This window comes from Ranitomeya imitator, chromosome 4 (genome assembly GCF_032444005.1).
Source record: "Ranitomeya imitator isolate aRanImi1 chromosome 4, aRanImi1.pri, whole genome shotgun sequence".
NCBI classification, from domain to species: domain Eukaryota; kingdom Metazoa; phylum Chordata; class Amphibia; order Anura; family Dendrobatidae; genus Ranitomeya; species Ranitomeya imitator.
The window spans coordinates 215,321,241-215,339,307 of NC_091285.1; the positions used below are offsets into that span (position 1 = coordinate 215,321,241).

General features: G+C 39.9%; 1 protein-coding gene across 1 annotated transcript; it reads left to right on the forward strand.

Annotated features, from left to right (window-relative positions):
- Positions 1–593: 593 nt before the first annotated feature.
- On the forward strand, positions 594–17,806 carry LUM (lumican). Its single transcript, XM_069764369.1, has 3 exons — positions 594–869; positions 8,455–9,360; positions 16,362–17,806. Exons 2-3 carry the CDS (start codon positions 8,475–8,477, stop codon positions 16,511–16,513), a joined length of 1,038 nt encoding a protein of 345 aa, XP_069620470.1. The 5' UTR covers positions 594–869; positions 8,455–8,474; the 3' UTR covers positions 16,514–17,806.
- The last annotated feature ends 261 nt before the right edge of the window (positions 17,807–18,067 follow it).

Genomic DNA, 18,067 nt, shown 5'->3' on the forward strand with positions numbered 1-18,067 from the left:
TATTATCAGATTATTTAATCACTAGAGCACGTAATGGCTTAGTTTTTTTTTATAAAAAATAAACAATTTTCATACTCTATTTTCAGAAATGGCATGTGATCAATTTACAATATACAGATATGTTTTTAAGATTCTTTCAGATGAAAGGACTCTAAGACTTTTCCTCTAGAAAAGGATCTTATTGTAAACACAGTAATATTTAAACCAACATATTATTCTTCAATTTCATAAATTTGAAGAGATAACTCAATTTTAAGTACATCCTTCAATAATTATACAAACACCACATGGATCGGGCTGATTATATTTTTTTAAATTAATAGAACACAGCTTGATATTTCCTTTTGGTCAATAATCTGAAATAAAACAGTAAAATCAGACACAGATGTTGGACACATTGTGACATTTCTTGTGGTTCAGAAATCTGAAATAAGACTGTAAAATCAAATACAAATGTTTTACAAAACTGAATTTAGCTTTGTGTTCTGGCGCTGGAAATTGTGGTAATGTTCTGTAGACTTTCTCTGCTGTAGCTTAATCTGATTCTAAACAGAAAATATAAATTACAAAAGATTGAAAAAGTTTTCTGTGCTGAGTTTTTCTCTGCTCATGGGCTGTGCTTTGTGAGCCTTCCACCTGTACTTACTCAGAAAGTAATAATTCTACACGCCACACCACCAGCACACCATGATGACATAAGAGCAGTGTGACTACTTTTTTTTTTTCTTCCCTCTTTTCTTTTTGCAGTTCTGTATATAGTGATTCTGGCAGGCAGTTCTCTCCTGACACTGTTTACAGCACATGATACTTGATTCAGTCTCTTTTTTAATCTGCGTGGGGAATTAAAGAGAGCAGCATCAAAGAAGGAGGTAGGTGATGTTCACAGCTAAGTGCATTGTTATGATAACATTATTATGCTTAGATGGCCACTGCCAAAACTGATATGGACAAAACTTAATTCAATTTTCTTTTACCTTTAACATCCACTTTTATAATATTTTACAGTATATTACACAGTCTTATATATTTAATGCAAATACATTCTTATTCCCATTTTTATGCAATTCCCTTATCTAACATCTATGAAAATCTAAGAGATCATTTTTGCATTTGTATTAGTTTCATATATAAGTCATAGATTTCTTTCATGTTTCTTTGCAATGTCTTTTTCCATTTAATGTCAAATACTCTGAACACAAAAGGACAGCAAACACAATTTGGTAACTTTTTTGCTTCCTTTATTTTCTACAAAAATGCAGAATCATCTGGAATGAATTTATGTTGTATGAAATGAGCAACTATCCTGAATTATTTCATGCTGAATAAGTTATTGGAATTTGCTTTTCTGGGATGGTTTTACTGTGGTCTGTTGTTGGAACTTTTATTTGAGTTACTGAAGTTTTGAATGAGAATAGTAAAGTAAATGGGTATTGAAAGCAATATAAAAGCATTAAATACATTACATTCTAATATACAATCAGCATGATATGCAAAGTAGGAAAGTAGCACTACATTTCTGAATAACATTCACTCGATTTTATTTTCCAAAATATTTTTTGCGCAGTACAAAGGAATTGAATAAGTGACTTTATAGAGAACTAGCATAATATGCATGATCATTTTGATACACATATAGATTATCGCTATATGTTTAAATATTGTATATTTTAAAATATTTGACATTTTAAATATTCTATAATTAAAGCTTAGTTAACAGTGCTGATTTGGGGTACATTTTCTTCCACCCAAATCAGAAATAACGTGGAAGAAATAAAACTTTTATGCATCTAGTCGTTATTTTTTTCAAAGAATGTTTAAGAAGTGCATTGTGTCAACACACTCAAATGCTCCTTGAACATGCATGCTATATACAGCTATATGAGTATGCAGGATTTAAATATATTAGCTTCCAGGATCATTGCTTTGCCTGATCATTCAAACAATTCTTAACTGTCATATTAGATGATAACTTATATCTGACACTTGGTGGAGATATATGACTATTAATGATTATATATGATTTAGGAAATATTAAGTGATGGTATAAAAATGATCAATTACAGTAACATTAGATTTGAGAATTCGAGCTTGAAATGTATTTCTTCTATCTATCAAAAACTATAATTGAAAATCAAATATATCCTGAAAAAGTTGATTTTTTTGGGGGGGGAATAAGCAAACTGTGGACATACATCTACTTGTCTTCTCGCCTAACTACTAAGGCTCCAACATCTGTAAATTAATATTTTTAAACCCCGCCTACGAGGTGGGAAGTCTTAGCTTCCTGCTGCTTTGCTAAGGTATTACACCTGAAGATTGTCACTATTTTACCAACACACATTTAATCACTGCCCATTAAGACACATGGATGAATTTTTATTCACCTCTGGGAACAAATATATAAAAAGCTCTTGAATTCTTTCAGTTCTTAACAATCTATATTTGTTTTCTGATATCTCATTTGAATGAAAACAAGTCAATGCATGAGTATTACTTAAAACATTATTTCATGAAAGACCAGTAATTATTATTTAAAATGTTTATTATAAATCATGGTTTACAGTGCCTTGAAAAATTATTCATACCCCTTGAACTTTTCAACATATTTTCATGTTACACTCACAAACTTAAATGTATTTTATTGGGATTTTAAGTAGCAAAACAAAAATAGCAAGCTCTTGTGAAGTATAAAGGAAATGATACATTATTCTCTAAATATTTTTAAAATATAAATCAAACAGTTGTGAAGTGCATTTGTATTCAGCCCCCTGTATTCTGATATTCCCTAAATATAATCCTGAGTGACCAATTGCCTCTAGGAGTACCATATTTAGTAAACTGAGTTCATGTGTGTGATCTATTCTCAGTATATCTGCAGCTGTTCTGTGAAGGACTCAGAGGTTTGTTTGAGAACTTTTCGGATCAATCAACATCTTTCAAATTAAGGAACACACCAGACAGGTCAGGAATAAAGTTTTAAAAAAAGAGTAAAGCAGGGTTAGGTTATAAAAAAATAGCTCAAGCTCTGAACATCTCACTGAGCAATGCTGTATTAGTTATCTAAAAATGGAAGGTCTATGGCACAAATGTAAATCTACCAAAACATGGCCATTCATGGCCAAGAGGCCCATGGTCACTCTGGAGAAGGTGAAGAGATCCACAGCTCAGGTGGAAGAATCTTTCCACACACAACTATTCGTATACTACAAAATATGGAAGAGTGGCATTTTTACCCCCTTCATGACCCAGCCTATTTTGACCTTAATGACCTGGCCGTTTTTTTGCAATTCTGACCAGTATCCCTTTATGAGGTAATAACTCGGGAACGCTTCAACGGATCCTCGTGGTTCTGAGACTGTTTTTTCATGACATATTGGGTTTCATGTTAGTGGTAAATTTAGGTTGATAATTTTTGCGTTTATTTGTGAAAAAAATGGAAATTTGGCGAAAATTTTGAAATTTAGCAATTTTAAAATTTTGAATTTTTATTCTGTTAAACGAGAGAGTTATGTGACACAAAGTAGTTAATAAATAACATTACCCACATGTCACAATTTTGGAAACAAAATTTTGTTTTGCTAGGAAGTTATAAGGGTTAAAATTTGACCAGCGATTTCTCATTTTTACAACACAATTTACAAAACCATTTTTTTGGCAACACCTCACATTTGAAGTTAGTTTGAGGGGTCTAAATGGCTGAAAATACCCAAAAGTGACACCATTCTAAAAACTGCACCCCTAAAGTTGCTCAAAACCACATTCAAAAAGTTTATTAACCCTTCAGGTGCTTCACAGCAGCAGAAGCAACATGGTAGGAAAAAATGAACATTTAACATTTTAGTCACAAAAATGATCTTTTAGCAACAATTTTTTATTTTCCCAAGGGTAAAAACAGAAACTGGACCCCAGAAGTTATTGTACAATTTGTCCTGAGTATGCTGATATCCCATATGTGGGGGGAACCACTGTTTGGGTGCACGACAGGGCTCTGAAGGGAAGGAGCGCCATTTGACTTTTTCAATGAAAAATTGGCTCCAATCTTTAGCAAGCACCATGTCACGTTTTGAGAGCCCCTGTGTGCCTAAACATTGAAGCTCCCCCACAAGTGACCCCATTTTGGAAACTAGACCCCCCAAGGAGCTTATCTAGATGAATAGTGAGCACTTTAAACCCCCAGATGCTTAAAAATTGATCCGTAAAAATGAAAAAGTACTTTTTTTTTCACAAAAAATTTCTTTTAGCCCCAATTTTTTTCATTTTCACATGGGCAACAGAATAAAATGGATCCTAAAATGTGTTGTGAAATTCCTCCTGAGTACACCAATACCTCATATGTGGTCACAAACCACTGTTTGTGCACACGGCAAGGCTTGGAAGGGAAGGAGCGCCATTTGACTTTTGAATGAAAAATTAGCTCCAATCGTTAGCGAACACCATGTCGTGTTTGGAGAGCCCATGTGTACCTAAAGATTGAAGCTCCCCCAAAAGTGACCCCATTTTAGAAACTAGACCCCCCAAGGAACTTATTGAGATGCATTGTGAGCACTTTGAACCCCCAGGTGCTTCACAAATTGATCCGTAAAAATGAAAAAGTACTTTTTTACACAAAAAATTTATTTTAGCCACAATTTGTTCATTTCTACATGGGCAGTAGGATAAAATGGATCCTAAAATTTATTAGGCAATTTCTCCTGAGTACGCTGATACCTCATATGTGGGGGTAAACCACTGTTTGGGCACACGGCAGGGCTCGGAAGGTAAGGAGCGCCATTTGACTTTTTGAATGAAAAATTTGCTCCAATCGTTAGCGTACACCATGTCGCGTTTGGAGAGCCCCTGTGTGCCTAAACATTGGAGCTCCCCCACATGTGACCCCATTTTGGAAACTAGACCTCCCATGGAACTAATCTAGATGTGCGGTGACCACTTTAAACCCCCAAGTGCTTCACAGAAGTTTATAACGCAGAGCCGTGAAAATAAAAAATCATTTTTCTTTCCTCAAAAAATATGTTTTAGCAAGCAATTTTTATTTTCGCAAGGGTAACAGGAGAAATTGGACCCCAATAGTTTCTGCCCAGATTGTCTCGAGTAGGCTGATACCCCATATGTGGGGGTAAACCACTGTTTGGGCACACGTCGGGGCTGAGAAGGGAAGTAGTGACGTTTTGAAATGCAGACTTTGATTTAATGGTCTGCGGGCATCACGTTGCGTTTGCAGAGCCCCTGTTGTGACTAGACAGTAGAAACCCCCCACAAGTGACCCAATTTTTCAAACTAGACCCCCCAAGTAACTTATCTAGATATGTGGTGAGCACTTTGAACCCCCAAGTGCTTCACAGAAATTTACACCGCAGAGCCGTGAAAATAAAAAAATAATTTTTCTTTCCTCAAAATGATGTTTTAGCAAGCAATTTTTTATTTTCACAAGGCTAACGGGAGAAATTGGACCCCAATAGTTGTTGCCCAGTTTGCACTGAGTATGGTGGTACCCCATATGTGGGGGTAAACCACTGTTTGGGCACACATCGGGGCTCGGAAGGGAAGTAGTGACGCTTTGAAATGCAGACTTTGATGGAATGGTCTGCGGGCATCACGTTGCGTTTGCAGAGCCCCTGTTGTGACTAGACAGTAGAAACCCCCCACAAGTGACCCAATTTTTCAAACTAGACCCCCCAAGTAACTTATCTAGATATGTGGTGAGCACTTTGAACCCCCGAGTGCTTCACAGAAGTTTACAAAGCAGAGCCGTGAAAATAAAAAATCATTTTTCTTTCCTCAAAAATTATGTTTTAGCAAGCAATTTTTTATTTTTGCAAGGGTAACAGGAGAAATTGGACCCCAATATTTGTTGCCCAGTTTGTCCTGAGTATGCTGATACCCCATATGTGGGGGTAAACCACTGAGTGGGCACACGTCGGGGCTCGGAAGAAAGGGAGCACCATTTGACTTTTTGAGCGCAAGATTGGCTGGAATCAATTGTGGCACCATGTTGCTTTTGGAGACCCCTGATGTGCCTAAACAGTGGACCCTCAATTCTACCTCCAACACTAACCCCAACACACCCCCAACCCTAATCCCAACTGTAGCCATAACCCTAATCGCAACACTAACCCCAACACACCCCTTAACACAACCCTAACCCCAACACACCCGTAACCCTAATCCCAACCCTAACCCTAATCCTAACCCTAATCCCAACCCTAACCACAACTTTAACCCCAACACACACCTAACCCTAACCATAACCCTAACCACAAGCCTAATCTTAACCCTATTTCCAACCCTAGCCCTAATTCCAACCCTAACTCTAATTCCAACCCTAACCCTAAGGCTATGTGCCCACGTTGCGGATTCGTGTGAGATTTTTCCGCACCATTTTTGAAAAATCCACAGATAAAAGGCACTGCGTTTTACCTGCGGATTTACTGCGGATTTCCAGTGTTTTTTGTCCGTATTTTACCTGCGGATTCCAATTGAGGAACAGGTATAAAACGCTGCAGAATCCGCACAAAGAATTGACATGCTGTGGAAAATACAATGCAGTGTTTCCGCGCGGAATTTTCTGCACCATGGGCACAGCAGATTTTGTTTTCCATAGGTTTACATGGTACTGTAAACCTGATGGAAAAATGCTACTAATCCGCCGCGGACAATCCGCAGCGGATCCGCAGCTAAATCCGCACCGTGTGCACATAGCCTAATTCTAACCCTGACCCTAGTTCTAACCCTAGCCTTAACCCTAACCCTAGCCCTAACCCTTACCCTAGCCCTAGCCCTAACCCTTACCTTAACCCTAGTTCTAACCCTAACCCTAGTGGAAAAAAAATATTTTCTTTATTTTATTATTGTCCCTACCTATGGGGGTGATAAAGGGGGGGTTCATTTACTATTTTTTTTATTTTGATCACTGTGATAGGTTTCATCACAGTGATCAAAATGTACCTGTAATGAATCTGCCGGCCGGCAGATTCGGCGGGCGCACTGCGCATGCGCCTGCCATTTTGGAAGATGGCGGCGCCCATGGAGAAGACGGACGGTCACCGGGAGGCTCGGTAAGTATGAAGGGGGAGATCGGAGCACGGGGGGGTCGGAGCATGGGGGGAGCGGACAGGACGATGGATGGGGAGCAGAGCACAGGACGGAGGACTGGGGAGGAGATCGGTGGGGGGGCAGATCAGGGTTTCCAGCCATGGTCGATGATATTGCAGCATTGGCCATGGCTGGATTGTAATATTTCACCACTTTTCATATATGAAATATTACAAATCGCTCTGATTGGCTGTTTCACTTTCAACAGCCAATCAGAGCGATCGTAGCCACGGGGGGGTGGGGGGGTGAAGCCACCCCCCTGGGCTGAAGTACCACTCCCCCTGTCCCTGCAGATCGGGTGAAATTGGAGTTAACCCTTTCAACTGATCTGCAGGGATGCAATCCCTCCATGACGCCACATAGGCATCACAGGTCGGATTGGCACCGACTTTCATGATGCCTACGTGGCGTCAAAGGCCGGGAAGGGGTTAAAGCAAGCTATTAGAAGTCCCATTTGCAGTTTGTAAAAAGCCATGTAGGGGACATAACTAGCATGTAGAAGAAGGTGCTCTGGTTCAACGAGACCAAAATAGAACTTTTTGGGCTAAATGCAAAACACTGTGTGGCAGAAAACTAACACTGCACTTGACTATGAAACACCATCTCCATTGCCAAAACTGGGGGAGGCCGTATCATGCTGTAGTGATCCTTTTCTGCAGCAGAGAAAGAGAAGCTGGTCAGAGTTGATGTGAAGATGAATGAATCTAAATACAGGACAATCCTAGAGGAAAACCTGTTAGGGCTATAAAAAAAACTTAAGACTCTGGAGTAGGTTAAGTTTCCAGCAGGACAATGACCTTAAACCTACTGCAAGAGCTATAATGCAATGGTTTAGATCAAAGCATATTCATGTGTTTGAATGAACCAGTCAAAGTCCAGACATATTTCCCATTGAGAATGTGTGGCAAGATGTAAAAAGTGCTGTTCGTGGATGTCTCCATCCAAAGTCACTGAGCTAGAGCAAGTTTGCAAAGAAGAATGAGCAAAAACTTCAGACATTACATGTGCAAACCTGGTAGAGATATACCCCAAAAGAGTTGCAGAAGTAAATGTAGTGAAATGTGTTCCTTCAAAATATTGACTCAGCAGGGCTGAATTTAGATTCAAATAATGTTTTCAGATTTTTTTAAAAATAAGTAGAAATTCATGTATCATTTCCTTTACAATTCACAGAGACTTTCTACATTGTGTATTGTGAGAAAATGTGTAAAAGTTCATGGGGTATGAATATTTTTTCAAGACACTGTAGATAAAAAAAAAACTGTCAAGGAGGCAGACCATTTTAACTTGCAGCTTTCTTCACCCGCGTGAAAGTGTAATATAGCAATTCAGCTAATCTTTACTTGTTTTGTTTTCTTCACTTAGGTACAGTACAAATTGGAGCAATGCACCTCCAAATAATTCCCCTTTTTGTACTACTAATAATTGGCAGCGTATATCCGCAGTATGATTATGACTATGGTGTACCAGATGATTACCACTCAAATTTAGCATTTGGACCCTCTTCTGCTAATTGTGCACCAGAATGCAACTGTCCATATAATTATCCTTCAGCAATGTATTGCGATAACCTGAAATTAACAAAAATACCAATGGTTCCTTCTGGAATTCAGTACCTGTACCTGCAGAACAACATGATTGAGAGCATAGATGATGACGCATTTAAAAATGTGACTGATTTAAAATGGCTCATTTTAGACCATAATCACTTAAGCAATGCTAAAATTAAGAAGGCATTTTCCAAGCTGAAAGAGCTACAGAAATTGTACGTAAGTTTTAACAACCTTACTGAGCTTGTGGGACCACTACCAAAGACAATGGTTGAATTGTATGCAACCAACAATAAAATCTCCAAGATTACTCCCAACATTTTGGAAGGTTTGGAGAACCTCACTGTTGTACAATTGCAGCACAATGCTCTTAAAGGGGAATCCATTTCAGGTGCATTCAAAGGCCTAAAATCACTCTTGTACCTTGACCTAAGCTACAATGAGCTTTCAAAGTTACCTACTGGACTTCCACCAAGTGTAGGCTTCCTGTACTTTGACAACAATAAGATTGGCAATATCCCAGATGAATACTTTCAAGGTTTCAAAGCTCTTCAGTATCTTCGTCTGTCCCATAATGCTCTGAAAGATTCAGGGGTACCTGGCAATGCCTTCAACATCTCAACCCTTGTGGAGCTGGACCTTTCTTTTAATTCCCTGGGAAAAATTCCAGCTGTGAATGAAGGTCTGGAAAACTTCTACCTGCAGGTCAACAAGATTCAAAGTGAGTTCAATATTTCTAGTTCACATAAAGAGAAATGTAGACAAAGGTTTAACTGAGAAAAAAAACACATTTCTATGATTTGGAAATCATTTTTCATATACATTTTCACAATGTCATTTACAGTTTACTTTTGACAATATTTGTCACTGTTATTAGAACAAACAGCACAAGTGAACACATAAAAACCATGTAATATATTTTAAAGGAAAAATATGTTCTCTTTAGTTACAAGCTACTTCTTATCCTCCTGAACTACCTGCTAAAATCCATTTAGATTAAAACAAGAGACTGCATGCTCACTGATATGTCAGGTTACAGGTTCTATTAAAGTCTATGGGTTGGAGAGTGGAAGAAGCAGGAGAGGCATTGACCCAGACACCGCCACACAGATCATGTACCAGCTTCTAGCATATAATATATCACATGTCAACACTTGATTCACATCTACATTACTCAGTTTTGTTGTGTAATGTCCTTTATGCTGTTGTTTATTTTTCTCTATGCTGCTACTGCTTCTGTGTGCTAGACATAGAGAAGAGCTGGAATCATTCTCTATGTGTGTGTGTGCATTATATGGGAGACATTATACCAGCTTGTTTCACCTAGTAACACTGAGACACCAGAAAATTAGAAATAAAGCCTTATAAGGGGAAACGTGATCAACATTGCAAGCTGCAACTCATATAATTGCAGGATGCAACTCATATAATGGCCAGAAATGCTGTTATTCCTCATGTACACATATATGACAGCTTATTCTGTAAACTTAAATGAAATGACAAGTATATTTTAATACTACCATATCCAGTTCCCCCCAAAAAAAAAACTGCTTCCACTAAATAAAATAAGGCTACAAGTGTGTCCTCTGAATCACATGATGCTTCATAAAATCAGCCCTACACATTAAGTCCCTCAAAAATTGTGCAATACACTGTGCATCAAAAATGGGTCTATATACTGTGCTACCTGTAATGAGTGTGCCTTCCGCCTGAGTAAAGAATACTCTTCTGTCCCTGTTCCCACACTGTCCTCACTCTAGTCATGTAAGGTCAGCCTTTTCTGGACAGGAATGGCTTTAGAGAAGTGACTTGGGCAATATCATAATAGGAAAACATCTAATGGTTGACAGTTGATTATTCAACTATATCTGCATTCTAAAGATATGGATACAATTGATTATAGGAAGAAAGGTGCCATTATCAAGCTTTTCCTCTATTCCCAGAACTAGATGTCATTTTAAAATCCATTTGGAAAATATATGGAGATAAAGTTAAATTACATGGTTATATGCAATGTCTTCTTATTTACAGTTAAATCAATTTACCGTATTTTTCGGACTATAAGATGCACCGGACCATAAGATGCACCTAGGTTTTAGGGAAGGAAATTTGGGAAAAAAAATTGAAGTGAAAAAAAGGTCAAATCTGTACTTAATATCACCTATCCTTGTGTATATGGTCCCCTCATCCCCTCATTCTGATACACATGGCCCCTCATCCCTATCCTTTATGTTTGGCTCCCTCAGCCCTATGCTGGTATGCATGACCCGCTCATCTCTATCCTGGTATGCATGGCCCCATCCTTATCCTGGTATGATTGGCACCATCCCTGTAGTGGTATGCACGGCCCCATCCCAGTCCTGGTATGATTGGCCCCATCCTTATCCTGGTATAATTGGCCCCATCACGGTCCTGGTATGATTGGTCCCATCCTTATTCTAGTATAATTGGCCCCATCCAAGTCCTGGTATGATTGGCCCCATCCTTATTCTGGTATAATTGGCCCCATCACAGTCCTGGTATGATTGGTCCCATCCTTATTCTAGTATAATTGGCCCTATCCCGTTCCTGGTATGATTGGTCCCATCCTTATTCTGGAATGATTGTCCCCATCAAGGTCCTGGTATGATTGGTCCCATCCTTATTCTGGTATGAGTGACCCCATCAAGGTCCTGGTATGATTGATCCCATCCTTTTTCTGGTATAAATGGCCCCATCCTTTATCTTTTATAATTGGCCCCATTCCTGGTATGCATGGCCCCAACAGGAAAGATTAAAAAAAAAACATTACATTTACTTCCTCCACTCCCTCGCAGTCGCAGCATCCTGCTCTGGTGCTAGCAGCTGCTTAATGCTTGTAAGCAGCGCATGGCAGGGACATCATGTGCTGCTCACAAGCAGAGCACAGCTGCCAGAATACTCACCGGGATGTTCATTGCAGAAAGCGATGAGTATCCATTCCTCTTCAGTAGCGCGCAGTGTCAGCGGCTTACTGTTGCTGCGGTGGTCACGTGTGCCGAAACTTAAGAGAAAAGAATATTCAGAATAGTCATTTCTCTTAAGTATCAGCACACGTGACCGCCGACAGCAACAGGAAGGCTCTGGCTGACACTGCGCACTACTGAAAAGGAATGGATACTCACCGTTCTCTGTGATGAACGATCCTGGTGAGTATTACGGCAGCTGCTGGCACCGGAGCAGGACACTGCAAGGGAGTAGAGGAAGGTAAGTGTAATGTTCTTTCTTTTTTAAATCTTTTCTGATGGGACCAATCATATCAGCAACAGGATGGGGCCAATCATACCAGGATGCCAGAAAGAAATGAATAGTTATTGACCTCCACGCCCATGGGTGTGGAATGCAGTGCATATTCATTTCTCTTTAGCAGCGAGCACAGGAGTTAGCTGGAGCCGCCGCCTCCAGCCCCCTGTGACCTGAAACTCCACCAAAACCGCTCCTCCACCTCCCCACCACAGGCAGAGCCCATACATATGGACTATAAGACGCACCCCTCATGTTCCTCCACATTTTGGGAGGAAAAAAGTTTGTTAAATACGGTACTTTCTACAGTATGTCCCTAAGCCAATAGACAGATTCTGTAGCTTCTATTTACATTGCTTGATTCTATACTGTGCTAAGAACTCTGAATAAATAAATGTCAGAAGTTTCTGTACATCTAAACTTTTCTTACACAGTGAGCAACAAAGTTTATATCAGATATGTTTTATATTAGCTGCTTCTGTTTAAAACAGTGTTGTTGACTATTAGATCTGACAAAAATCAACCTCACCAAACGAGATTTTACCGTGAAATTCAATTTGCAGTAAAGTTATTTTCTGGGGATTGAATATTCCTTATTATTCTCTTGGGTCGCTAGAGACTTTGGAGCATAATAAATGAAAGATGAAATAATAAAAAAAATACCTCTCCGTGTCCCTCTCCAGAAACCCCATTAAAGGTTCTCCACGACTCTGTTTGTCAAATCTCTGGCCCAATATTAACTGTACATCGGGACCTGTGGCCATGGGCAAACTTTGCAGGTCACTGTTGTGTGAATGCCCTCAATCCACTCTGCAAGTAAAAAAAAAAGAGCTTATCTTGTACTCACATACACTGCGGTCTGGTGAGATGGGCATATCTGGTCTTGAACCAGCACCTCTTCCCTTCTTATGATCACAGTCCTCTTTCCCTGCTTTGTGTGGTGTCCCCATCACTCCTGTGCAGACGCACTTCTCTCTGCTCTGAGGGCAGAGCAAAGTACTGTAATGCCCATGCGCCAGTTCTGCCTATGGGTATATTCGGCTCTCTTTGTCCTTTCCCTAGCAATGCACACTACAGTACTTTGCTCTGCCCTCAGCAAGGCAGATAGGAGTACGCCTGAGAAGGTGTATGATGGGGCACTGTGTGGGAAGGAGGACAGCGATTTTAAGAAGAGAGGAGGTGCCAGATCAAGTTCAGAAATGCCCATCGGACAAGACAGAAGTGTATGTGAGTGTACTAAAAGGTCTTATTTGCCTTGCAGAGTGGATCGGGGATATGTACTGTGGGGAAATTAAGTATTTAATACACTGCCCATTTTGCAAGTTTTCCCACCTACAAAGAAGTGAGAGGTCTGTAATTTTTATCGTAGGTACACTTCAACTGTGAGAGACAGAATCTTAAAAAAATCCACAAAATCATGTTGTATGATTTGTACATAATTCATTTCCACTTTATTGCATGAAATAAGTATTTGATGCAATAGAAAAACAGAACTTAATATTTGGTACAGAAATCTTTGTGTGCAATTACAAAGGTGAGGTGTTTCCTGTAGTTCATGACCAAGATCTCACGCATTGCAGCTGGGATTTTGGCCCACTCTTCCATACAAACCTTCTCCAGATCTTTCAAACATTTGGGCTGTCGGTGTATAACATTGAATTTCATCTCCCTCCAAAGATTTTCTAATTGGCTCCGGTCCGGAGACAGGCTAGGCCACTTCAGGACCTTGACATGCTTCTTACAGAGCCACTCCTTAGTTTCCAGGGCTGTGTGTTTCAGGTCATTGTCTTTCTGGAAGACCCAGCCATGACCCATCTTTAAAGGGCCACTGTCACCCCCCTGCAGCCGTTATAAACTAAAAGAGCCACCTTGTGCAGCAGTAATGCCGAATTCTAACAAGGTGGCTCTTTTAGTTTTGTGTTCAGGTATTACTAAAATAAAGCAGTTTGAAACCTTGCAAAAATACCTGTCTTTGTCCACGGAGGCGGGTCTGAAGCCTCCTCTGTGAAGCGCCGAACTGCCGTCACTCATCTCTTCTGGGGCGATGGTCACCGCCCCCCTGTGCGCTGTTTTCTTTTCAAATCCGGCACTGTGTAAATATTTGTGGGGCAGGTGCAGTAAGCTCTGGCGGTCTGACGTCCCAGCCAGGCTTGCAGACTGCGCCTGTGCGGGCAGTGCGGCCACCCATCTCGGTAATCCCTGCCCCGCACTGTGTTATGCATTATGGGGCATGCGCACTGCGTGTGTCAGTGGGGGGTGTTGTGAACTGGTGATTCAGAAACACAATAGACCTGGTGGTTAAGAGCACACAAAGTGACCTGATAGTTAATAATAACATAGGACGAGCTCTGGGACGTGGGAACTCTGCTGACCGCAATCCCTAATCCTATCACACCACACTAGAGGTAGCCGTGGAGCGCTCCTGACCAGACCTAGGCGCCTCGGGCACAGCCTAAGAAACTAGCTAGCCCTGAAGATAGAAAAATAAGCCTACCTTGCCTCAGAGAAATTCCCAAAAGGAAAAGGCAGCCCCCCACATATAATGACTGTGAGTAAAGATGAAAATACAAACACAGAGATGAAATAGGTTTTAGCAAAGTGAGGCCCAACTTACTGAATAGACCGATGATAGGAAAGATAGCTTTGCGGTCAGCACAAAAACCTACAAACAACCACGCAGAGGGCGCAAAAAGACCCTCCGCACCGACTAACGGTACGGAGGTGCTTCCTCTGCGTCCCAGAGCTTCCAGCAAGCAAGAAAAACCAATATAGCAAGCTGGACAGAAAAAATAGCAAACAAAAGTAACACAAGCAGAACTTAGCTTATGCAGTGAAGACAGGCCACAAGAACGATCCAGGAGAGAGCAAGACCAATACTGGAACATTGACTGGAGGCCAGGAACAAAGAACTAGGTGGAGTTAAATAGAACAGCACCTAACGACTTAACCTCGTCACCTGAGAAAGGAAACTCAGAAGCCGCAGCCCCACTCACATCCACCAGAGGAAGCTCATAGACAGAACCAGCTGCAGTACTACTCATGACCACAGGAGGGAGCTTGACCACAGAATTCACAACAGGGGGGACCTGGGTGAGTGGCTGACACACGCAGTGCGCATGCCCAGGAATCCCAGCCCCGCACTGTGCATAATGCATAACACATCTCTGGATCTGGACAGAAGAGATGAGTGACGGCAGTTGGGCGCTTCACAGAGGAGGCTTCAGACCCGCCTCCGTGGACAAAGACAGGTATTTTTGCAAAGTTTCAAACTGCTTTATTTTAGTAATACCTGAACACAAAACTAAAAGAGCAACCTTGTTAGAATGCGGCATTACTGCTGCACAAGGTGGCTCTTTTAGTTTATAACGGCTGCAGGGGGGTGACAGTGGCCCTTTAATGCTCTTAATGAAGGAAGGAATTTGTTTGCCAAATTCTTGCGATACATGAACCCATCCAACCTCCCTTCAATACAGTTCAGTCATCCTGTCCCCTTCCCAGAAAAGCGCACCCAAAGTGTAATGTTTGCCCCACCATGCTTCACTGTAGGGATGATGTTCTTGGGGTTGTTCTCATCCTTCTTCTTCTTCCAAACATGGCAAGTGGAGCTGATACCAAAATGTTCTATTTTGCTCTCCTCTGACCACATGACCTTCTCCCATTTCTCCTCTGGATCATCCAGATGATCATTGGCGAACTTCAAACAGGTCTGGACATGTCCTAGAGTGACAAGGAGTCCATGCGTGCCCTGGATTCTAATTCCTGACAGCGTAGTGTGTTACTAATGGTAATGTTTGAGACTATGATCCCAGCTCTCTTCAGGTCATTGACAAGGTCCTCCCATGTAGTTCTGGACTGATTCCTGAACTTTCTTAGAAACATCCTTACCTCACGAAACGAGATCTTGCACGGATCCCCGGACCGAAAAGAATTGACAGTAATCTTGTGTTTCTTCCATCTTCTAAAAATTGTGCCAACAGTTGTTGCTTTCTCACCAAGCTGCTTGCCTACTGCCCTGTAGCCCATCCCAGCCTTGTGCAGGTCTATAATTTAGTCCCTGGTTTCCTTAGACAGCTCTTTGGTCTTGGCCATGGAGAGGTTGAAGTGTGGTTGGTTGAGCGTGTGGAAAGTTGTCTTTTATACAGTTAACGAGTTCAAACAGGTGCAAACAATATAGATAATGAGTGCAGAGTAGGAGGACTTCTTAATGAAAAAATAATAGGTTTGTGAGAGACAGGATTCTTGCTGATTGGTTGGTGATCAAATACTCATTTCATGCAATAAAATGCAATTTCATTATTTAAAAATCATCCTATGTGATTTTCAGTTTTTTACTTTTAAATTCTGCTTGGGTAGGTACTGTACAACAGCAGAATCATAAAAATGTATAATTTGCCATGACAAGATGCACATAAGAAAGTGTTAAGATTATTTGCACCACTTATGCATTTTCTTATTTTGCAGAATTTGATCTGAGCAGCTTTTGTAAAGTTGTTGGTCCATTGGAGTATTCTCGAGTTAAACATCTGCGCTTAGATGGAAACAATATCACCCGAGCTGACCTCCCTCAGGAGCTTCACAACTGTCTTCGTATGGCTTCAGATGTTGAGTTATAATAAGGAAAATTTGTCAAAGAAGTGGTCTGAAAGCTGATGACTCATTCTCACAATGTGTTCGGCTTAAATAAATCTAATAAAATGTATAAAATACTGAGATATGAATCCTCAGAAATCATATGAGGTTAAATGCATGTGTTTCAAGTGTAAAGATCTAGAAAATAAGGCAGAACAATAATTTTAGCTCAAGCTATATTTTATAAAATAGCAAAATATGGAAAAAAATATTAAAACAGTAAAAAAATAACCCTTGATGGGAGATAATGTTGAATATTAATATGTAAATACACATAGCATATTAATGGTAATCTACTTTGAAACCCCAACCATTTTTTGGTGCAAAAAATAGTAGTATTCTCAGCACACAGCATCTGAACAACTTCAGAATAACACAGTGTCAGATGCACAAAAAAGAACAGACACAAACTATTGAAAATATTGTAATAATAAAGTATAAATAATTGCACACAAATGGGATGTAAGCCATATTTGGTGTGACATATGAAAACAAATGCAGACAAGACGTGGAGTTTTTGGCCACGGCAATGAATCTGATAACATCTTACAGTTAAAGACACGCTAAAACTGTAAGTTAGCTGATTGGCTATTACTGTTACTATTGATACTATGTTTAGCTATTGTCTACATTAGTTTTGAATTATATAAAAGGTCCAAAATTTCTTAGTGCAAGATGTCAGTTACTATGTAAGTATGAGACATTATAGACCACTAGACCATTAGTATGTATCATTTCTGCACAAAATAAATATGTTGCAATGTAGAATGTTTAAAAAATCAGATACTACTAATATTATGAGCTATACTTCCTAACTATATGTATAGTTTAATTCTCTATTTTTTAACTAAATCTGTGTAATCTGAACTTTACTCTTCTGTTACTATCATAACTCTAGTTTTATACTAAGCCCACAAATGTACTCAGGTATTGGAATCCATAGCTATTATTTTATGTGATAGAAGCCTATTTAGAGCTTGTCACAGACTGTGCTCAATTAAAATCAGCTGGAAAGTCAAATTATATTTTAATCACATATAAAGACTTCTGGGACTCTTTGGTTAATCCTTTGCCATTCTTTTTACTGTGCATTTACATATTTGATATAGTGTTAATTGCTGGTTATTTGTTTTCTCACCTGATAAATCTCTCATTTCTTCTTTGCTGAGAATATGATGTCATAATAATTGTTAAAGAAAAAATCTTGCATAATGGCATGTAATCTGCTGTGTGGACTACTCCATTTGTTAGCAATAAATCCTTTTTTACAATGTTAATGCTTCACAAAAGCCATTTATTTTCATAGTGCATGAGAATAGAGGTGAAACATAAAGGACGCTAATTCAACATCTGTAAGAGCGTTCCCAACAATCCCATGTCTCTCATTATATTGCTCTCATATGTGAAAAAGGGACCTTTTGAGCATCCACAGGCTACAGGACCCTAAGATGACTTCAACCTCTGCACCTTCTATACTTACACCCCTGCTTGGCTGATCTTTCATTTTACTTTCAGTGTAATACTGTGACCTTGCTGGT